The sequence below is a fragment of the Dendrobium catenatum genome, unplaced genomic scaffold (genome assembly GCF_001605985.2).
Source record: "Dendrobium catenatum unplaced genomic scaffold, ASM160598v2 original_scaffold_72769, whole genome shotgun sequence".
NCBI lineage: Eukaryota > Viridiplantae > Streptophyta > Magnoliopsida > Asparagales > Orchidaceae > Dendrobium > Dendrobium catenatum.
This window is the reverse complement of record NW_021391215.1, coordinates 78,473-103,146: the sequence shown is the minus strand read 5'-3', so window position 1 is coordinate 103,146 and position 24,674 is coordinate 78,473. Positions and strand designations below refer to the sequence as shown.

The 24,674-nt window shown below is 35.5% G+C and overlaps 1 protein-coding gene and 1 pseudogene across 1 annotated transcript; both read left to right on the top strand.

The window, feature by feature from the left end:
- The first annotated feature begins 724 nt into the window (after positions 1-724).
- Positions 725-11,660, top strand: LOC110111661 (protein FAM204A). Its single transcript, XM_020843636.2, has 4 exons — positions 725-881; positions 1,839-1,899; positions 1,968-2,080; positions 11,397-11,660. The coding sequence occupies exons 1-4, from the start codon at positions 765-767 to the stop codon at positions 11,487-11,489; spliced, it is 384 nt and encodes a 127-aa protein (XP_020699295.1). The 5' UTR covers positions 725-764; the 3' UTR covers positions 11,490-11,660.
- A 3,396-nt stretch (positions 11,661-15,056) lies between these two features.
- Positions 15,057-15,176, top strand: LOC114578555 (annotated as a pseudogene).
- The last annotated feature ends 9,498 nt before the right edge of the window (positions 15,177-24,674 follow it).

Here is a 24,674-nt window from a genome sequence, read left to right as displayed (position 1 = left end):
GAGCTCGACTATCAAATACCAAGCTTGAGCTCGACTTGAGCTCAAAATCCAAGCCCGAGCTTGAGCTCGACTCGTCTTTGTGTAGAGCGGCTCGTTGAGATCAATCAATTTTTTTATTTCCCGCTTACTTGGATTTCCATGCTTCATGGATTTGTATTTCCCTCCCGTGAGTTTCGCCGTTGACTCCATCATCCCGAGCTCATCCCGTCACGTTTGTCGTCATCTAGCTATAAAATTCCCACTTTTAAGATCGTCGTCGAGCTCGAAATTTCCAGCTATTGAGATCGTTGTCGAGCTCGAAACTTCCCGCTATCGAGAACGTCGTTGAGCTCGTCCCGTCATCTGCATCATTGTCATCACGTCGTCGAGATCGATCATTTTTTTTTTATTTCCCGCTGACTTGGATTTCCCGCTTCATGGATTTGTATTTCCCTCCCATGAGTTTCGCCGTCGAGCTGCTCGACGAGTTGAGGAGTCGAGCAGTAGCCTATTCGAGCTCGAGCTCAAACTCAATAAGTCGTCGAGCTCGAAATCATGTTCGAGCTCGACTCGTCGAGCCGGTAACCGAGTCGAGTCCGAGCCTACGCAAGTCGGCTGGACTCGTTTACACCCCTAGCTGGCACCTGATATCCTGAGCAGCAGATAAGTCGCCAATTTAACAAACCACTTTGCCTAATTTTAAAGTTTTTATTTTTTACAATGATTAATCACATTATTAAAATTATAATAATACTTTAAAAAATTTCCCCTGGTCCATTGCGTTTATGGACGAACAGGAGGCCGAGCTTGAGCGGAGGGAGGCGGCCCTTGCCGCCACTCCAATCCTCCAACCTGATTTCAGGTCGTCGAAGGTCACTCAGTCTCAACTCGACAAGTTCAAGGTATGTTCTTCTCTTCTATCAATCGCATCAGCACTTTCAGAAGTTTTCCTTCCGTTACTGAATTTGTTTTTGGGTTCTTCTCAATGAAACAGCTAAACCTTTCATTGTTCTTATCCAAAAGCGGGGTTTTGTTATGAAGTACTTATTCTTTCTTTTATTAATGAGGTTTTCCTGAACCATTCTTGTGCGGCTGGATTCTTTTAGGTTGATCAATTTGGAATTCATTGCTAGCCAGATAAGGAACTGAACATTTAGGGTTTTGTTATGCTTTAGTTCTTGCTTGTGAAGATTCTCCCTTTTTGTTCTGTGGTTTTCTTTGATATGAGGGTTTTGAATTGTAAGAATGATACTAAGAACACGTAGATGCAATGATTACTAGTTTGTTTGTTTGATATAAATGTCATTAATATGCAAGCATAATTCTTTTTTAATTTTGCAAATTAGGGCATCTCCAACCTAAAAACTCATTTTTCACTCCAAATGAATTAATACACCAATATGCAGTAACTTGTCTCCAACCGAACTCTATTTTCTAACACCAAAAAAAGAATATTCATAGTATATTCTTTTTCATACTTAAAATTTTAAAATTAATAATCAAATTTTCAAATTAAAAAGAAAATCATATAGCGGGTGAATAGTGCAACACCAATATTGACGTCGCACTTTTCACCTGCAAGCAAATAGTGGAAGATTTGTTGTTCGGCTGGAGCGACCGAATGCGCCATACCCATTTTTGGTGTTCGGTTGGAGAGGCTCACCGTATTGACTGCATTTGGAAGTTAGGAAGGTAGTGTTGAGGAAAAAAAACTGAAATTTTTTTTCTGTTCATGGCTTTATTTAAGTATAATTATTGATTATAACACAATCTATAATGCGTTCAGTTGATGCTTATGAGGTAAAATGTAGTACTATTTTCTGTATTTGATTCAGTTTCTTGCCTTCTTAATGTCACAGGAGCTGAACAAGAGAAGATTACAGCTAAAAGAGAAGTCTAAGGATATAGGAAAGCCTAAAGGTTTCTTTTTTGTGCTTTCTATAGATGAAACAGATAATTTTCTACCCCTTATGACAGGGCTTCTTTAGGTAAAGCAAGCCAAGCTGTGAAGGCATGCTCGGGTCTTATGGAAGATGGCTGCAAAAGCAAGCTTGCAAATAACACCATTGAAGCATCAAATCTGTCAGCTGCGAAGGGAAAGGTTATTTTCGTAATGCTTTGAATTCCCTTCTTTTATAAAACTCTAGTTTTCAGGCATATGAGTTGCATGCCTAAGGTTGAATTAGAAATTTAATTAAAATAATAGGCAAAAAGCTTTTTTGTTAAGAATAACAGTCAAACAGGAAATCCTTTTTTGATGAAAAAAAGAGTATGTGCTTCTTGACAAGATATACAAAAAGTGATATGGGAAAGGGAGAAGCACATATGTACCTTCATTGGGCTATGGATAAGGGGTTATTTGGTTGCAAGTATTAGTAATGTAGATTAAATCAAATGCAGGGGTTTTTTGAAATTTCATGTGCTTGGTTGGAAGAAAAGTAAAGGCAAAGTAATTTTTTTGAGATATTTGAAATTATCGGCCTAGTTCATTTTTAATTTATTTGGAATTCGCTCGATTTGGTGAGTTCCAAATACATTGTGTGTATGAAGCTTTGCTTATTGCTGTCGGGCGCCAACTACTGCCTATCATTGTTTGCCACCATTGTTGTCAGCCACCGTCGTCGCTTGCTGCTAGCAATTACCCTCTATCACTAGCCATCGTCGTAGCATGCCTCCTGTTACTATCACTGCCCAAATCCAAAAATATTAGTTTTATTTTGCAAGTAATCAAACACAAAAAATTAAACTTTTGAATTTCTTTTACAAGCAAACAAACTTCTCAAAATATTTCAAATATATGATTTTACTTTACATTATATTTTGAATACATGGAATTTCTTAATACTTGCAATCAAACAACCCCTAAGAGAGAAACATATCCACACTTTCAATATATTGTATTTTCCATATGTAAACACAACAAAAAACATGTAGGGATGCCTAAGATACCCTCACTTCTGCGGTGATGGTATGATCTCAGCACCTGCACTTCTAACTTGGTGGTAGCTTAATCCTTTAAATCTCTAAGTCAACTCCTTGGTTCTTAATTTTTGCTGTCATAATAATTTTTTTTAGAATAGAAATCTACAATGTTTCCATGGCTTATCAAGCTTAACCAAATTTAGAGTCTTCTTTTGGAATAGTCTTAGTAATTAGCGGAAATTATAAAAATGTTTTTTTATTTCAAGCAAAATTAAACCAATAATTATGTTATACCAAGCTGATTCTGAAATGGAGGAAACTTTGACTAGCTTGGTAATTTTTGTTGAAATCCAGCCATTCCCAGTACAAAGGATCCGATGGTCACAGAAGTCAATCCGTGGGAAGCTCTCATGGATTACGCCATAATGAAGGAACTACTTTAGGAAAGTGTATTTTATGTATTAAATATGTAATTTGTTGTTTCCTCATTAAGATATATTGTATAGATCTATAAATAGGGAATATATTACGAAATAAAGTCAAACTTTTCCCTCTCAAATTCTCATTTTAACATGGTATCAGAGCCTACGGCCTTCATTGCCGAGGAAGATTGATCGTAGGTCGTCAAAGGAGAAAAGAAGAAGAAGAGAATCGGAGCTACCAAGCCGACCGACATCTCCTTGCGGTCTCCAGTAGACCGAAAGATAGGCACGCAGAACGCAAGAGCCCTTCAAGCCGAAGAAGAAGCCATGTCCTGACGTAGCCCCGTGTAGTCAAACAACCAAGGAGCCCGATTCGACAAGAAGGGAAGATCGTCGAAGGAGAGGAGCGTAGTCGAGCAGCCGTCAAGCATCCTGATTCGACAGGAAGGGAAGATCATCGAAGGCGCGTGCAACCTGATCTGACCGGAAGGGAAACTCGACAAAGAAGCCTCCTGCGAACCAAGGAAGCCAATCAGCTCCTGCGAACCAAGGAAGCTGAGCGGCTCCCTGCGTGCGTGCCCTAGCTGAGTCTTTTAAAGACTTGGATCGGTTCGATCCTGAAAACTCATTCTATCAAAAATAAAAATCCCTTTCGACCTTTATTTTCGAATAAAAAAAAAATTATTGGGAAGCCTTCATTGCTACCAGATAGTCTTAATCACCATCATAATGTCAGAAATCAATTTCTCGCAAAGCATTGACCAAACTGAGGAGTCGATGGTGCACCAAGGATGAGGTGACCTCCAAAGTATGCAACCTTCCTATCGTCTCAACGGGAAGAACTACCTAAAGTGGTCTCAATTTGTGAAGACCTATTTAAAGGGGAAAAGAAAAATACATTACCTTCTTGGAGGAGGACCAAAATAAGGAGATCTTACTTTTGGGGCATGGGATGAAGCAGACTCCATGATTATGTCATGGTTGTGGAATTCCATGACTCCTGAAATTAGCGATACATTTATGTTCCTTTCCATTGCAAAGGACATATGGGATGCTGCCAGACAGACCTTCTCCAAAGCTCGTGATGCGGCTCAAATATTTTGAAATTAAAGTCAAAGTTGGAAGCATAAAGCAAGGGAGTAAGACCACGACAGAGTATGCCAGAAGATGCTGCGATCCTAAAGAACTTTATTGAAAAAGATAGAATTTATGATTTTCTTGTGGGACTAAATACAGAATTTGATCAAGTTATAGTCCAGATCCTTGGCAAAGAGGAGATCCCATCACTCAATGAAACCATTTCTCTCATACAGGCAAAAGAAAATCAACGAGGAGTAATGTTTGAACGAAAGGTCGTTGAAAGTTCAACAATGGTGATGAATAAAGAATCGTCATGAAAGGAGAAAGATAAAGATTCTTCAAAATTCAAAGACAGACTCACTTTGGTGTAATTATTGCAAAAAGTCTAGACGCGCAAAGGAAACATGCTGGAAAATACATGAAAACCCCCCAGCAAGGAGTGGAATAAAAAAGGTGAAACAAGGAGCACATCGCATGCCAACAATACTACAAGTCATCCCACCGCAGGAGCATAGTCCAACCTTGGAGAATTCAATAAAGAGGATATTGATAAATTGAAACTACTCCTATTATCTATTGAAAAATCAAATGCATTTTCTTCACTTGCACTCTCAGGTAAGACTCCTATTTCTATTAGTTTAAGTGCTTCTAGAAAACATTTAAAGGAATTATGGATCATTGATTCAGGAGCCACAAATCATATGACCCACTCACCTATTCACTTCATAAACTATGCTCCTTGCCTGAACAACAAGAAAATCATCACTGCTGATGGTTCTCTTACTACGGTAGTAGGTCAAGGAGACATAAGATTATCTCCCTCACTCATCCTAAAAAATATGCTCCACATACCATAATTATCCATAAACCTAATATCAATACAAAAACTTACCAATGACTATAATTATCAAGCCTTATTTAACCCTACTTATTGCTTATTTAAGGACCAGAGATCGGGGAAGAGGATTGGACTTGCTAAGGAGAAAACATGATTATAAGAAGCAAACAAATCTAAAAATAGTTGCTTTATGTTATCCCTAATTGATAAGAATTATCATTTGGCTTCATTATTATAGGTTAGGACACCCATCTTTTGATATCCTAAGACATATGTATCCCCAACTTTTTCAAAAATTAGAAAATAAAAATTTTCATTATGAAACTGATGCGGGCCGCCGCCGACCGGTAGAGGGAGGGCCGGCGACCCCGGAGCGCTCGGAAGCGGCCGGAAAGGAGGGCCGCGTCGGCCGATCCCCCGAAGGATCGCGCGAAGGGACGCGGGCACGGAGCTTGACACAGAGCGGAGCGGGGGCTTCGGCTTGAGCGGAACCGGTCCATTTCTGGACCGGTTTGGCTCGGGTCAGCCCCTAGCTGGGCGGTTCAGTTTGGGCAGCCCACTAGTGGGTTTGGTTTGGTCTTTTGCTTGCTATAAGTAGGGATTAAGGGGGGATTTCTAGGGTTATGCAAGATTTGAGTTTTCTCTTAGCCTCCTTAGTTTCTTTCTCTTGTTTTTCTAGGGTTTGTAGTGGGAGACCTTGTCCTTCTCGAAGTGGACAAATTGTATCTTGTTTCTCTTGGATTTTGAATGCAAAGGTTCTTGTTCTTCCTCTCATCCCTCTTGTGTTGATTTTTTAATGGATTTGGAGGAGAAATTTCATCTTTGGAAGAGCATTAGGGCAAACCCTAACTTGGGAACCCTAGGGCGTATCAGAAACCTGTGAGTTGGCTAAATATAAAAGAATCTTCTTCCCAAACAAAAGTGAAAGATGTAATGCTCCTTTCTATGTTATTCATAGTGATATATGGGGACCCTAAAAAATTCTCAATATCTCTAGGGCACGCTGGTTTGTGTCATTCATTGATGATTGCACTAGAGTCTCTCGGATCTATTTCCTTAAAAATAAATATGATGTTAGCACCATTCTTTCCATCTTTCATACCATGATCAAAAATCAATTCGGGGTAAAAATAAAGAGATTTCACTCTGATAATGCTAAAGATTATTTCAACCAAACTCTTTCCTCCTACTTTCAAAGTGAAGGGATTATCCATGAGTCATCCTATGTCCACACCCCACAACAAATGGGATTACAGAGAGAAAAAATGGTTACCTTCTAGCCTCCATCCGAGCTTTCCTATTTCACTACAATACGCCCAAATCCTATTGGGGGGAAGCTCTCCTAATTACAACCTATCTCATAAACTGACTACCTTCGACAACCATAGGATTCAAAACTCCAATGGAGATTTTGTCCTCCTTCTACCCCGAGTTTCGAACCCATCATAATATTACGTTAGAAATCTTTGGATGTACTACCTATAATCATATTCACAACCAAGACAGAGAAAAATTAGATCCAAGAGCACTCAAATGCATCTTTGTTTGCTATTCAGCTACCCAAAAAGATTATAAGTGTTATCATCTACCCACAAGAAAAATTCTTAACTCTATTGATATTACATTTGACGAGTGAAATCTCTATTTTTTCAAAAACTCATCTTCAGGGCGGGACTGAACATGAGGAAGATGAGAAAAATGAACTAGCACCTCTTGACCTTCCTCCACCACCTCAAACCATTCCACCATAAACCCAATCTAGGGAAACAAATGACAAAGTTGTCATTAGATTTAGGAAGGTTTACTCCAGAGTACAAGCTCAAGTTGTGCTCTAAAGTAGATCCAAGAATCTGAACCATCTCCTGAAAATAAGGTAAGCTCACCACCTCCCTTGTACCCTATAAATAACTCTATATCCTTCAATAACTTCTCATCCTCACACAAAAATTTCCTGGTTATATTTAGAATATATCCATATTCCTAAGAATATTTCTGAGGCCTTATCTGATAAAAATTGGAAAAATGACATGAAAGATGAAATATATGCCCTAGAAAAGAACAATACCTGGAAGATCGTCAACCTACTGAAAGGGAAAAAATCGGTCGTTTGCAAATTGGTGTTCTCAGTAAAATGCAAAGCTAAGGGCATGTTAGAAAGATATAAGGCAAGACTTGTGACTAAAGGGTACATTTAAACATATGACATTGACTATCAAGTAACTTTTATTCCTGTAGCCAAGATGAATACTGTCATAATACTACTTTCACTTACAGTCAAATACAACTAGCATTTGGAACAATTGGATGTGAAAAACACATTCCTACATGGGGATCTGGAAGAAGAGATATTCATGAAATTACTACCAAATTTAAATCTGAAGGTAACAGAGTGTGCAGAATAAAAAAGGCTCTATATGGGCTCAAACAATCACCAAGGGTCTGGTTGGAAGATTCTCTAAATTCATGCTCCTTAATGGGTATCGACAGAGTCAAGGGGATCATACATTATTCTTTAAACACTCAGACTCAGGGGGAGTCACAATATTATTGGTATATGTTGATGACATTATCTTGACTGGAGATAACGAAGAGGAGAAAGTTAGTTTAAGAAAACGTCTTGCTAAGGAATTTGACATCAAAGAACTTGATAGACTAAAATAGTTTCTTGAAATTAAAGTAGCTCACTCCAGTAAAGAAATATTTATTTCACAGCAGAAATACATCAAAGATCTTTTGAATGAAACAGGAAAACTAGCTTGTAAACCAGCACCAGTAGAACCTAATCTTAAACTGGGGGAAGCTAGAGAGGATCCAGATGTAGATAAAGGGGCCTACCAGAGACTTGTAGGAAAGTTAATCTACCTTTCCCATACTAGACTAGATATAACATTTGTTGTAAGTATGGTCAGTCAGTTTATGTAGAATTCAATGCATGTTCACATGCAAGCAATAGACAGGATATTGCACTACCTTAAAGAAAATCCAGGAAAAGGGATTCTCTTTAAGAGAGATCGCAGAATAACCCTAGAAGCATAAACAAATGCTGACGATGTGGGATCACCTGTTGACAGAAGATCTACATATGGATGCTGCACATTTCTTGGAGGTAACCTAGTTACATGGAGAAGTAATAAATAAAATGTGGTGGCAAGATCTAGTGCAGAAGCAGAATATCGAGCTATGGCCTTGGGAATATGTGAGCTACTATGGATCAAAATAATCCTAAAAGACTTAAAAATCAAGTGGGATGAGCCCATAAAGCTACATTGTGACAACAAATCAGCAATCAGCATAGCTCACAATCCAGTCCAGCATGACAGGACCAAGCACATAGAAGTGGACAGACATTTTATTAAAGAAAAACTAGACAGTGGTCTAATAAGTGTCGACCATATATCATTAAAAGATCAACTTGCAGACATCCTTACCAAAGGATTGGACAGCTCTGCCTTTCTCAGAATGATTGACAAGCTGGGAATGACAGATTCATATTTCCCAACTTGAGGGGGAGTGTTGAAATCCAGCCGTTCCCAGTAAAAAGGATCTGACGGTCACAAAAGTCAATCCGTGAGAAACTCTCACGGATTACGCCATAATGAAGGAACTACTTTAGGAAAGTGTATTTTATGTATTAAATATCTAATTTGTTGTTTCCTCATTAAGATATTTTGTATAGATCTATAAATAGGGAAAATATTACGGAATAAAGTCAAGCTTTTCCCTCTCAAATTCCCGTTTTAATAATTTTTATTGGATAAATTTAAGATGAGAAAGAATTGTTACTCTTATGCTATAAGGTTCTTGGAATTTCACCAAGAAGATGACCCCTTATACTTTCTAGGGTTATGAAAATGGTTGATTGGACTAGTTCAGTGTTTGAATAGACATATGCTGATTTAGTTTTCTCGGTTTCATTCCAAATGAGGATGAACTATCAGTCTTATGCTAATAGAGTTCTTCTAGGTGTTTTAAGAAGTAAGGCTCTCTTTTTCTAGGGTTATGAAAATAAAAAAGAAACTCCCATTGCTCATTATTTCAATTTATTTAATGAGGAAAGTTAATGAAAAAAAGTTTCCACAAACCTAATTGTGGATACCTTGAAGCCACACTACAAAATCAAGTAATTAAAATGACATCTAAACAAAATCTAGAGCTGACAATGTGTAAAGAACTTTTATATATTGATCTAGCGCACCAACGTGTACTTTTACTTATATTATGTGCAATTTACAAAATTTTATTGTATCATGAACATGGCTTCAACATATCGAATAATTCCTAAAATCCATCAATAGGTGGGTTCATATAATTTATTATCTATCATTGATAAGGTTAAAAACAATTGTTGTAATTAAGTGTCCATTCATGAGCTTTCTTCCTGATATTAATTGAGGGGTGAGTCTCTCAATTGCATTGAAAAGGTGGAAGGATGCCCCAACATATTCAATTGGAGCTGCTTTATGAGCAATTCAAGATGTAGAGCTAAAGCATGTGCAGGCACATGCCATTACCTAGGTGATGTGATACAAGATAAAAGTGTCAAGGGTCTTATGGATTAAAATATTGCTTTGAAGTGGGAACATCATGAAGAGAGAGATTGTTAAGTAATGAGAAATGATGCAAATTTATTAGAAGATGGTTTAAAATAAAGAGTAGAGAAGATTAAGAATTGGTTATCTTAAATCTCACACTTGATAAGGACATCACATTACAAGTTCTTCAAGCTTCATTTTTGGTGCGTGCATCACATCCAAAGCAAAATAACTTTTGTCACTGATAAATCATCATTGAGTCTATAATTCTAAGGATCCCTTATTTAGAGTAGAGTGCTAATAATAAACCAACAAACTCAATACAAATGAAAAGATCAAGCGTATATGCATGTTTTAGAACTCTACTGATTTGATTAGGCTAGTAGGCTGTAATATTTAGTTTTCTACAAGTGAGTAGGGATCTTGTAGGCATAATATGCAACATATAAAATCCTTTACTATAGCTTCAAGCACTAGTTGGAATATATACAACAACAAGCTATTGTCCCTTTATATGGGGTTGGCTACATGAATTCTTTTTCCCTATTAAGAGCCATATTCTCATTTAAATCTAACAAAAAAGTTATTATTAATACTTTCTAACTAATTCTTTTAGGTTTACTTCTACCTTTCTTAATATAGTTCGAATCTAATAGATCTACTTTCCTAACAGGGTCATCAGAAGGCCAACATTCTATGTAATCAAATCATCTAAGACGACTCTCTCTAATCTTATCTATAACATTAGAGCTACTCTAACCTTTTTACGTATATACTTATTTCGCATTTTGTCTCTAAGTGTAAAACCACTCATCCACCATCTTATAAAATTTTCACTTAAGTATGAGGGATACTTTTCTATCACACAAAAGGCGTGATGTATTCCTCTACTTCAACCATCCAATTTTAGTTCTTCCAATAATATCCCTAACTATTTCACCATCACTTTGAACAATAGACTCGAGATATCTAAAACCTACACTCATTTTTATGACTTGATCACCCAATGTCACAATCCCACAACTAGATCTATTACTACTCAATTTACACTCCATGTATTCGATTTTAGATCTACTCAATCGAAAACCTTAAGACTTTTAAGTTTTACCTCCATAATTCAAGTTTTCATCAACTTCATCCTAGTCTTATTAATAAGAAGAATATCATTAGCAAAAAGCATACACCAAGGTACATCCTCTTGTAAATGTCCACTAAGAACATCCATGACTAAATAAAAAATATACGAGTTTAAATTTGATCATTGATATAATCCAACTGAAATAGAAAAACATTTGGTCAAATCACGTTGTGTTTGAACACAAATAACAACTCTTGAATGCATATCTTTAATGAATTGAATATAAGCATTATTAACCCTTTTCTTTTCTAGAACTCTCCAGAACACTTCTCTTGAAACTTTGTTCAATTAATCTGTTTGTGAAATCTGGAATCAGGTCAACAGCTATCAGTTTGCTTTTCAAAGTTTTCTAGTATTTTTTCTTTGCTAAATAGCAAAGCAAAGTCAAAATTTCGTCTTTCTTCCCTTTCTTTTCCCTATATGTTTGGGCAGAAAGGCCATCAAATGCTCTTCTTCGTGTAGCTAATTTTATTTAATTTTATCAGGATGATGTGGTAGCTACTGTGCCGAAAAAGAAAAAGAAGTTACGTTGGGGCCTTGAAGCAAAGGAAAGATGGGAGCGGAAATCCAACATGTAGCTTAAATTAACTTTATTTTCCACTTTACAATGTGTTAGGCGAGCATTTCTATGTGATTAATTACTTTTATGTCTTCTTGAACAAAAACGATATTGATATCGCAAACTCTATGGTTATTGTGACCTCTTATTGCAAGCATAAGGATTGATTTCAAAGTCTTTTGCGCTGCAATCCCCATGAATGGCATGACTGAGCTACCTGGTTTCTTGTCCATGTGATATAGGTCCACTACAATCCATTCATAAGCCAGTACCTACACACACACACTAACAATATAGGGGCAGAATTAGGTGTTATAGTGTGAGAAGAAAAAGAGTTTACCCTAACTTTTTGGGGCAAAATTTTTATAATATATATATATTATTATGTTGGATTATATATTATTATGTAGGATATTTCTGAAATCTAAAGGGGTGCGAGCGCCACCTCTAGCCTTTCTTGATTCCACTATTGCTATTAGGATATGCATTTTACAAAATGAAAATTATAATCAGCAATTTGGCGGCCAAAATAAGACGCATAATTCCAAAGAAGACATACGTATTATACAAAATGGTCATACGCCCGCAAAACTATCAAGAGAGTGAGGTGTGTTAAGTAATTTAGGAGGATCTTTGAGAGCTCATCTTGAGCTCTTCTTGCAAGAGAGGGAGAGGGAGAGGGAGGAGAGAGAGATGTAGAATTTGGAGGAGGAAAATCTATCTTAAAGCTTTATTAAAAATTTCCCCCCAAATCTTCATATCACATAAGCATCCTATTTATAGGAATTTACAATGGTGTGATAAAATATAGGAATAACCTAAATAAAACTGGGCCAACACATCACAATCTCCACATTGGTTCATATTTATAATTAAAGAACCACAAGTGCACCTCTCAAGATCTAACTAAATCTTTAAAACAGAAGCAATTGGAAACAATAAATCGGGTCAGCCAGGGCGCATAGCCCCAAAATCAAGAGCAATAACACGTATCAACAAACAAAACCTTCTAATCTACAAGGAGAAAAAACACATGTACTTCCAGCATTCAGCTAAGGAATAAGATCTTACGGTGCCAACAGGCTTCCAACCGATAATCACGACCTATTGTCTTTCTCAGAGATGAAGAACAAGCGAGAGGAGAACAATAGGGGTTTACCTTCTTCAGACACACAGAAATACTAATATTTCACCTCCCCACATTTTCTCTTTTTCACAAGAAGCCCAAAACAACCTTTAACAAAGATCTAGCCCTTTCTTGCTCTCACACCCGCTTACAACATAAAACTTTCTTCCAACTGACAATCCTTCTCAATTGTCTTTCTTGAAGAAGAAGAACAAGATATAGGAGAACAAGAAGGGTTCACCTTCTTTACACACACACAGAAATTCCAAGATTTCACCGCCTCTCTCTTCTTCCTCCTCACTCAAGAAGCCAAGACGACCCAATCCCGAAACCTTCCCCTTCAGATGGCTCCCGCTCTCAAAAAAACCTCAAATCACAATTTTTGCTTCTGATTTCCTTGATCCATTTCTCCAACACCAATAACCAAAAGATCTTGAAGCTCCACTTGAATTTAAGCTCCACCTCCGGTCATGTGAACAACCATGTTTCAAAGTTATATTCTTGTCTCCCTTCCTTGAACCCGATCGAACCTGCATGCCAGGTTATTCGTGCCTGTTTTGGCGCACATCACTGGCCTGACTAGCAAATGCCTTGCACTTCAGCAGCTAAAACAACAGTCCCAGGCACCACCGTCACTGATATAGGCGTAATCGGTGCTAATTCTGCCGGAATTGAAATCGCCCCTACGGATGGGATCAAAGTTCGACCTCTCTCCCTACTTCTGGAACCCGCATAGCCTCCTACATACCATCAGGGCGATCCCATAACACCTTGTGTCCACTAGTTTCTCTCCCAACTGGTCCATGATCTGGTTGAAGATGAAATTGTGGGTAGCCTCGCTATCTATCAACGCTACATCCCTGTCTACTATTTCTCCTCTCACCTTCATGGTGTGATTTGAAGTGAATCTCACCACTGAGTTTAAGGATACCTTTGCCACGTCTAAATGCAGTTCTTCATTCCTCCACCACAATTACCTCATTCCCAACTTCCTTCTTAGATTCATCGTCATCACAGAAGGTGAGAACATGAAGAGATTGATCTTTACACCTGTGCCCCGGTGTATACCTCTTATCACATCTGAAACATAACATCTTCACCCTCTTCTCATGTAGATTATTCTCAGTGAGCTTATTGTAGTTTTCCTCGATCCCCCCTCCTATAGTCTTCTCATTTTGGATCTCCCAAGGAATACCCGGTGTCGGCCTCTTGGGTTCCAAAAAGATAGTGGTCGTCTGGTATGATCCTCCTTAATTGCTACCTCTGGCCCCCCCTCTCCAAGTGCTTTTGGTCCTCCATTAATTGGGCAAGCTCCATAGCCTCTCCTAAATCTTGAGGCCTTATCACTCTAGCTGTAGCCCGAATCTCTGGTTTGAGCCCTTTCATAAAGTTTCCCTCCAGTATAGTCTTTGAAAGATGGTTTGTTCGACTAGAAGGTACTCAAGCCTCTCACAGTATTCCACCACTAATCCCTCTTGAGTAAGAGTGAAGAACTGCTCATATAAGTCATCTCCCGTGCTGGTTCGAAAACGTTCCAACAGGTAGTCCTTGAACTCCCTCTAGCTCCATATGGGCCGCTTCATATCTCCCCATTGGTACCATGCCAATGCTTCCCCTCCAGGCACAAGCCAGTTGTCGTCAGTCTCTTCTATTTTATCAACCCATTGACAGCAAAATACATCTTCACCCTCTAGATCCACCTTGTGCATCCTCCTCCTAAAAAACAAGCATCTTCAGCTTTTGAGAATGAAGACTCCAATGCTTCTCCTCTTCCCGAGCTTTGATATCAATTGATGTGCCTCAGGATTTGATCTTATAAGAGGTGTCTTAATTGGGCTTGCGAGGCATCTAAATATGTCAGAAAGGATATATATAAGCCTCGAAAAAGATCGAGGATGAGTGGTCTTAAGTTTCCATGCAATGGTGGCCAGCCAAGTAGTGGAATGGGGATTTTGATTGAGAGCTCTATATTGAGAATTTGGGAGAGCCTGGCCTTGAAAGCTATTGAAATTAATAGAAGAACGTGTCTAGTTTTTTTTCTGGAGTGTTTAACACATTTTCGAGGGTTTTAAATCGACCAAATGGAATTTTGAACAAGAAGATTAGGCTATGCAAGATGGTTCAATTAAACCGCCAACATTTTGGTGGTTCAATGGCCAGTTTTTTCAAATTCGATCCGATTTTTCTGTAACTCAGCTTTTAAACTAGACTGAATCAATCAGTGCACCGTTTCAAAACTCAAACAATTCGGCTAATCGAGCCGATTCGATCAATTTCCAAAACACAACAAACACAATTGCATCTTCAGAGCAAGGATTTTGCCTCTGATAGTCTTCATCAACCAAATGCATACATAACTTGGAACACTATCCTGTAGAATTCTTTGATTTGTGAGAAAGCTTCTTCCTTTATATCAACTGTTTTTTTGACAACTATCTATAGTAACATAGTATGTGACCAGGGTGAGATCATATCAACATCAGTGCACCGGATCCCATAAGAACTCTGCAGTTAAGTAAGCTTTGGGCGAGATTAGTACTAGGATGGTTGACCTTCTGGGAAGTTCTCGTGTTGTACCCCTTTTATATATATATATATATATATGTCATCATTTGGTCTTGTTTTTGTGTTCTTTTGTCAGCCATCATTACCTGTTACAGCTTGCTATCAACTTGCAGCTCTCTTCTCCTAGTTCAATGGTATACCCAGCAGTTTCTTACATTAATGGCTCTCTTGTCTCTTATTATTGCAAATATTTGTGCATGATATCTGAATTTTGATCATTTACTAAATTATGATATTTTTATCTTTGTTTTTGTTTGATTCTCATCTAAATATTGAACTTCACAAAAAAAAAAAAAAGTGTTTTACTTTTTGTCAAATTCTCAATAACGTGCGAATATATGATTGAGTACAAAAAAATGATATGAATGTAGCTTATGGCTTCGTTTGGGGCGGCTTTCTCCATGCTTTTTTAAAATAGCTTTATGGTACAAAAATTTTTAGTTCGAATAATTTGTATTAGAAATCTGTTTTAAAAACTATAAAAAAGCCATCCCAAACGAAGTATATATTGAAGTCATCTTAATAGGTATTTTGAAGCTATTCGAAATTCTAAGAGATGGTTTTGTATATTTTTTTATATATATTTAGGGCTCTTTGGGATCACTTTTTATTTTTATAGAAAATTAGCTTGTTTTGAAAAGTACTCGTAATAGCTATTATGCTTGAATGTTTTTAAAAATAACTTTCATGGTTGTTGCCATCATCATTATGTCACCAATCTCCATCATTGCTTTAGTGATAGTAGAAGTTGGGGGTTTAAGTGAGTCAAGTTGACTACTGCAGAGCCCTGCATTGGGTACTCATACCCACACCCACCCACGTACCCACCTATACCCAATGATCATGGGTGGGTATGGGTATCCCTATAGCCTCATGGGTGGGTATTGGTGGGTTCTCAACATCAGAGGACAAACCGATTTACATTACTAATCACCATATGCATGCAATATATTATAGTAATTCTTACTATGTAGTGCGCAACACTTAATCACACTGCGACCACAATAAATTTTGATATGTGGATTGATAGTTTGCAGTCAGAGAAAGGGTAACAAACCTCAAGGCCATTAATATGTGGTAGATTGCATTCAAGAAGAGTGGAAAGTGGGTATTTTGATATGTGGATTGATAGTTTGCAGTCAGAGAAAGGGTAACAAACCTCAAGGCCATTAATATGTGGTAGATTGCATTCAAGAAGAGTGGAAAGTGGGTGGGTGTGGGTGGGTATGACATCTCGAAAGTCACCATAGGTGGGCTTGGGTGGGCAAAGCCCTCCAACACAAAGCGTGGGTACCCAACCAGGACCCCTTGTAGGGCTCTGCTGACTAGTAAGCTGGCTCAAGCATGATTTGATAAAAGGCTTTTGAGTTGAACTCGGTAAGCTGACAAGTAAAGTTTGAGCCAGTTCTGACTATGCTTCCTAGCTTGCAAACTACCTCAATCTAAAAAATATTAATTCAAATTATACTTAAAATATATAATGATTTAGAATTTCATATACAAAGTTTTTAAAAATGTTTAAAATATATATAACTTTCTTATATTAAACAATTTTTATCATTTTTCATTATTTTTTATGATTTTATTATAATAATTGCTTAAATTATAATAATGCTCTATTTCATAATAAATGAATTGGCTCTTAAGCCCTTTCGAACTAGATTAATCATTTAAGCTCACTCCACAGCTCAATTCATTTATACCTCAGCTATCAAAACATAAATTAATTTATTTAATATTTAATAAAAATAAAAAATATTTTGAAGGTGTTAAATTTATTTTATTTTAATTAAAAGTAAAATAAAATAAAATAAGATAAAAAAACGAAATAAAAGTGATGACCAAACGACCTAAAATTCGATTTTTCTTTGTTAATCGTTGTGCCAGAATTGAAGGTCGTGGCTGGCATGGGCTTATTGGGCTGTTTTATTAATCTTCTTCCTGGCTCTGTGATCCTAGTCAAATCTTTTACTTGCGGCGAGGCCCATTTGTCTCTTAGTGCATGTTACTTGTCCTTGGCGGGTCTGTGGCCGATTGGCCTTCGGAAATTCCGTTGCCAACGAGTCTTATTTATTGGCGACCGGCAGTGTCCACCGGGGCCGGCGTTGGCGGTGTGGCCGTCAGAAGGTGTCCGACGGCTGCTTGCGGTGGAGGCGGCGGCAATGGAAACTGGCGAGCGACGAGATGGGAGGTGCGGTGATGATAATGCAATGAGTTTGCGATACATTTGAAGATCATCCAAATCAAAAGAATTTCAAATACATTAAAATTTTACTTTACATTCTGTTTTTTTATTAAATCAAATACAATTTCTAAAATCCTATATTTGAAATACTCTGCACGTCTTCACAGCGAGAAATTATTCTGTGCGGACACTAGACAGTTCAGAGACCAACCAGAATGCACCACATCATCCGTTATATAGTAATACGGAGCACGAATAACGAACAAAAAAATAACGTGACTCATTTTGATTGATATCTACGCATAATAATTTCTCATCCAATTGCTTTGTGTGTTGTGGCGCACAAAGAAGTTGGGACCTCAGAGACGTAAGCATGTTCAGGTCCATATACTTTTTCATCCACAATGATGAATCTGCTAATATAATTGCATTGCTTTAAGATTTGGGCCAACTCTTAAAAAGACAAAATATATATTTCAGAATATTTTAATAAATTTTATTTTTAAATGATAAAAAAATAATGCTTATAAATTCTCTTATGTTGATTACATATAAATATTTTAATAATTTGTTATTTTATCATTAGAATATTAAAAATTAAAATGTTTTAAAAGTAAAAAAATAAAGATTTATGAAATAAGAATTTAGTATTTAGAAATTGAAAATTTGAATAAAATTAAAATAGATATTACAATAAAAAAATTAAATATTGTATTATGCATTATTATTTATTAATAAATCCTAGAGAATAGATTAAAAATCTATTTATTAATTAATAATAGAAAGTATTAAGCAAAATTAGATGATTATTTAGAATTTTTATTTTATTTGATATAATATTTAGTAATTATAAGTAATAAATAAGCATAGATAATTAAAATCAAAATTTTATATTAAATTGAATTAAATTATCAATTTTATTAAAAATCATGAATGCTTTATTTAAAGAATAAGCGTGTCTTTGTTGTACACTACAGGAAAATGGCTTCAAGAAAATCCAAAAATATTATTTTTCGATTTCCAGCGAAACTATCGACATAGAAGCAAGATAAAGCTTAATTATAGTTTAAACTTGAATTTTTTTTAGTCCTAATTATTTAGTCCATTATAGATCTAGAACTATTGTTATCTAGACTTCATATTGAGATGACTTCTAATGCTTTAAAGCAGTTTTTTGACAAAAAAATTTAATTTTTGTTACTAAAAAGCTACCTTTTAGAAGCACTAAGAAAGTCGTCCAAACGAAATCTTAATTAAAATAATAATAATAATATAATAATATATTTTAAACTAGGATCGCATTAAATAATAATATAGTACTTGACTGTCAATGAAACTCAAAAAAAAAAAAAAGTAGAATAACTATTCCTTCCTTTGTCAAAGTTCTCTAAAAGAAATATTCCTTATCAGATTGACCAGTGGATGCATTCAAGCAAGCTCAATTAACAAAAAGAGAGAATTAACTAAGAGGAAAAGGAAGAGTTGCTTGAGTTTGGTAAAGACTCATAAAGCCTCTTTGAGGAAAAAGATGAAGAGGTGGTGGCTTTTAAGTTATAATTTCACCACTTAGCCTTTTTTTTTTTATAAATTTTTCCACATTCATTTCCCACTTCTCCAATACTTTTTGAATTTTTATGAAATTTTATGCAGAAGTTGGTTTAGGGTACCGCCCTACAACCTCATATAGTCATATTATGTCGCCACGCAACTCTTTTATATTAACATGTCATCAAAATTCAATATAGTTGATTTTAGCGCTCTACACCGAGAGTCGACTACTGACACTTTACCTCGCTTCGCTCCATATGTTTCATATCCACCACTTTCGTTTCCTAATTTACTACTGATCACCTCTACATCTATTCCTACGATGATGTTATTATTGACTGATACACTGTTGTACAATGGCAATTTGTATTAGATTCTTCATGTTCAAATATTTTCGACTACTAATAGTGGAATTAAATGCTTCTAGTTCAAAAGAAAAGGTTTCTTACATCTCGATTACTCTGGGGTTGAAAATTGAGAAACTATAATAGTTATGCCCTTAGTTACTTACGGAGTTCATAGGTTTTCATTTACGAAGTGATATTCTTTGACGTTGAAGAGTGTTGGAACATCAATCATCATTGTCATCACAATCGTAAAATTTGTATCTTGTCTAAGTAGGGCATGCTAGCTAATTATACACATTATTTTTTTAAATCCTCATGTTATTGGGTTGTTGTGGTAAGTCAAGTCGTATCGTAGAATTTTATTAACCCACCATGCATGTTATTGTAATCTATCTATAACCTCAAGTATTCCATTGTGCTTTTTTAAATCATCTAGGCAATTAATCTTATATTTGATTTTACCATATTATTAAAGTTTTTATAGAACTTTCTTACAAAATCTAAACTTAATTAGCCCTCTTCATTGTTCATCTTATCATAGTGAGCTCATAGTTTGTCCTATATCAAAAGCTATATGCATTATTTGTAATAATTATATTTGATTTTACCATATTATTAAAGTTTTTATAGAACTTTCTTACAAAATCTAAACTTAATTAGCCCTCTTCATTGTTCATCCATTATCATAATGAGCTCATAGTTTGTCCTATATCAAAAGCTATAAGCATTATCTGTAATAAATCGACTAAATATGAGTTAGAATAACACAAATTATGACGGATGATGAGTCAACAGACAATTAGGGGTGTCAAAATAGGTTTTTGGGCTGAGTTCAGGTCAAACCTGAAATTGACCCGCTTTTAACAAGTTTGACTTGAACCTGACTCCCTTCTGTAAACGGGTTACAAATCTAGACCCAAACCCTACCTGACCCCAATCCAACCCAAGTCGTTACCCCGCTTGATTGTGGCAGGCGAACACGAGAGGGCATGCAAGCGTGAGGGTGAGGACTAGTGGGCGAGGGTGTGGGCAAGCAAGCAAGCTGGCGAGCACGTGGGTGATGAATGTGAAGCGGGATGAGTGGTCAAGATATGGGCGACGGACATGTAAAGTGTGTTTCATTCGAGTTTGAGTGTTAATCTGAGCTTGATTCGTTTGTTAAATAAGTCGAACTGAACCCGAAAATTTAGGGTCGATCTGACCCTAAAAATTTCGGGTCAAGTTTTAGGATCTTTTCATATATTGAGACGAGCATATGAAATGAAATATGTTGGCTAACGAGACAATCAACGTGCACGAGAATGACAACCCTAATAATAACGTAACACACCAACTACATTCTTACGACAATGAAATGATATATATTAACAAAAAATAAAAATTCTTTCACAAGCATTAATCTGTCGATTATAACATTTATGAAGAAAAAAAAATTGTGTTGGTAATACGAAATGCAACATATTAGAATGAGGGTAAAAATCGTTGGATTTACTTTGAGATTAGTATAATATAAAATTTTGACATGCAATTCTAATCTCAGAGCAAATTAAATAAATTTTAAGAAGCACATTCTGATTTTTTTTGTTTTTTGTTTTTTGTTTTTTGTTTTTGTTTTTTTTAAGAAGCACATTCTGATGCAATAGGTATTAGAATATTCTAATATGATTAGTTTTCATTATTAATTTAATAATTAAGAAAATCATAATTTAATATTTTAATATATGAGAATTTTGTATTTCACTCATCTCAAAACAAATCCAAGAACCTATAAAGAAACAAATTACATCTAAATTTTTAATCATGATAAATTTAAAGTCCTTGGATCTACTTTGAGATGAGTGCAATACAAATTAATTATATACTACACTAGTCTTGAAGTTCACTTTAATTATTTTTTATCCGAACATCCTCACATAAATATTTTATATTTGAAAATATTTCATGTCTTTAATTCTCTCATTTTCCAAAAAAAATTAACTTTGCAATATATTATCATTCAAAGAAACTTAAAAATTTAAAATAATTAAAATTATTTTTAAGCAAATTTAATATGTAAAAAACTAATTAAAAGTTATATTTTAACTATTTAAAATTAATTTTTATTTTGTTTTAATATAATATTCAAATTACAAAAAAAAAAAAATCTTTTTTCTTACCTCACTAGCATCATTAGCCATAATACAATTTGGTATTGTATTCTTTGCTCTAGTCCAATATGTCTTCATCATTAATTCATTGTGGGCATTCTTGTCACACTTCCACATTGCTTGGCTTCTAGTGGATTATTGGCTTTTAATTCTTCTTACATGGTTATATATGTAATTTTAGAGTTTATCAAAGTTGCATTATGCGATTATGGAGATAATTTTGTAGTAAAATCATAAAATCACACCTACATATGAGCCAAGACGCTAATTAGGCTTCGTTTGATATTGCTTTCTTACTGCTTCTTAAAGTAATTTTTAGTACACAATTTTTAATTTTTGTATTAGAAAGATGCTTTAAGAAGACGTAAGAAAGTCATCCCAAATGAAGCCTAAATATATGAAACTTAAGTTCAAATGAAGTAAATCTAGTTCAATCTAAAATGGCTGAGTTCAATCCAAGTCATTTTGGTAAAGGTTCAACGTGAACTCACCAAGTCTAGAATGAACTCACCCACGCAAATACAAACCCAGTAACCTGACGGGTTGGGTCTAGATTTGTATTTTTGACTCATTTATAAAATTGCATCGGATTCGAGTTAAGCCGTTTAAACCTGGGTCAGTTCCTGGTTCAACACGAAACCTAAATTTGACATCCTTAAATCCCTAATAATATATAATTTTTCTAAGATTTCTTACATATATGAGAAAATTTATTTTTTTTAAAAAATTAAGTGAATCTCAACTCTACATATAATCTTTAATTAGATTCAATGAGAAAAACAATAGAGGATAAGTCCTATAGACTTTGAAGCTGGCAAAGAAAGTCTTGTAAGTTTATTATGCCACCGATAATGATCTCGAGAAAATCGACCAGCTAGCGAAAATAAGTAAATGCAAAGAAAAAGTTTTAAAAGATCTTAAAAAATGTCTGAAAGTTAAGAGGCTTTATGATCGAGAATACTATTATCGAACAATTATGATGCCAGCCTAGCACTGGTAATCTACGAAATCACTAAAGTAGGCACTTACGCAACCAAAGATCTTGCAGGAGATTAGGGTTTCAAGCGGGCATTATCTTCATCCTTATATAATTGGATAACTTTTGTATTAACAAAACTCTATTAATTTTATGTTCCACTTTAGATTCCATATCAACAATCTTACTCCAACTCATGTGTTTGACATTTTAGACGAATCTATTCAATCGGCGGCACGCTCCCGAACCCAGCGCCTCACGTGCCCGCTGCAACGGCTCTCGAGCAGGGCTCATGGAAATTCCGTGTCCTCATTAACTCAATTTTTTTTCTTTTATTATTATTATTTGTATGCTAATTCAAATAATAAAAAAAGATTTAATTAAATAATGGACTAAATTTAAACATTTTAATAAATACTTTATTATTAAATGAATAAATTTGAATAGTTAAGTGCGCCATTCAATTATGATGATGAATAATATCATATAAAGCTAGTAAATAAATTTATTAAGAAGTTCAATTAAGGCTTTATTTGAAATAATTTTTTTTTAATATTTTTGTGGTAAGAAAAGTTGTTGGTAAAACATAGGCATCGTTTGGGACGGTTTTATTATTGTTTTTTAAAGCAATTTTTGTACAAAAATTAAAATTTTTATACTAGGAAGCTGCTTTAAGAAGTAGTAAGAAAACCGTCTCAAACGAAGCCATGATGTGCATTTAGAAGACTATTTTTTTATAAGAAAAGCGGTTAATAAAAAATGTTTGTTTTGAAGACATATTTTTCACCGCTTTTTGAAACTTCTGTCTTCAAAAAGCTATTTTTATAAAAATATTTTTGAAGTTGTGACAGAAAAGGAACTTTAAAAAGTAAAAATAGAAAAACTTTCATTTGTGACAATTTTCTTACTACTTCTCAAAACAGTTTTGTAGTTCAAAATTTTTTTGAAAGCAACGAAAAATTAGTGGCCAAAAGCTGCTCCAAACGAAGCCTTAAGCTATCCCAAACAAAGATTAAGACTTAATAATCTATTGATTTAGAACTTAGTAAAATACTTGATTAAGACTATAATAAATTCAATAAATGATTAAATCTTTGATTATTAATTTATTTTTTCTTCATAGAATTTTGAATGATTTGTAATTAAGTAAATTTATGTATGTTTAATTCTCATTAAGAAGTTGTTTGATAAGATTTATTTGATTAGCTACGAGGCTGTTGAATAGTTTTTCTTGTTAATTTGCTATCTATCAAATTACTCGATAATTTTGTTGTTTAATAGGCTCGATAAGACTCATTTGATTAGCTAATATTGATAATACAACTTGTTGTTCTGCCCCAAATAATTTGAATTGAACCCGAGCAAACCAAGCTCAAACGACTATGATTTGACCAACATGAGCTTCATAATTATTAGAAATACTTGAATCGAGCTCGAGCTTAACTTGAATGGGGTTTTAGCATGCAAGCACAAGCTCGAGCAATCTCTTACTTGATGTAATTCGGTTTATTTATAGCCCAAAACACTTCAAATTCAATGTTAAATTTTAAAATGTATATATATCATTACCCATTTTATTGACAAAAATTATTCATGTCAAAAACTCCTAATATAAATATAATTAGAGTATTTTTTTTCAATTAAATATATTCATGGTAATTATATATATATAGAGAGAACATTACATAATTGGGGTTAGATGAACACAATGATAAGGGAGTCATTCTCAAGAGAATATTGCCCTGTTCATTTGATTAGCATGACGACAAAGGTCAGAGGGATTGTGTTGGTGGGTGCGGAGGCCAGAGGGACAATAGTCGGCAGGCAACGGAAGTCGGAGGTATTGTAGTCAGTGGGCGACGAAGGTCGGAGGGACTATAATCGGCATGCGATGTATGTCGAAGGGACCGTAGTCAATCATAGTAGGTGGTTGGGCAGTTGATGGCAGTGGGCGGTGGTCCGACGATGGTTAGGCGGAAGTCCTACTGTGGTTACCAACTGGGTGGAAGTCCAGATACAGTCGGCTGCCAGGCGTTGGTCTGATGATGGTCGGTGGAAGTCTAGCTCCTTTTAGTGGTCTAGCAATGGTCGGCGGCCGGGCGAAAGTTTGGTGATGATGCGACAGAAGTCTGGTGGTAGTTGGCAGCCTGGTGATAATTCGACGAAAGTTTGCCGTCAATTGAGCTGCATATCTTGAAGCCTCAGAGCTCTCTTCAATATGTAGCAAAAAGTCCCCTTTCATGTAAAGAGTGAGTCTATTTATAGGTTTTCATAAGTGACATATCCTGTAAATATAAAGAAGATCCGGGG

Bases quoted from the DNA above. Each gene is read 5' to 3' on its own strand.
- LOC110111661 (XM_020843636.2), top strand. From the start codon at position 765: ATGGACGAACAGGAGGCCGAGCTTGAGCGGAGGGAGGCGGCCCTTGCC. The intron at 1,900-1,967 runs GTTTCTTTTTTG...GGGCTTCTTTAG, and splicing joins GGATATAGGAAAGCCTAAAG to GTAAAGCAAGCCAAGCTGTG. The intron at 2,081-11,396 runs GTTATTTTCGTA...TAATTTTATCAG, and splicing joins TGTCAGCTGCGAAGGGAAAG to GATGATGTGGTAGCTACTGT.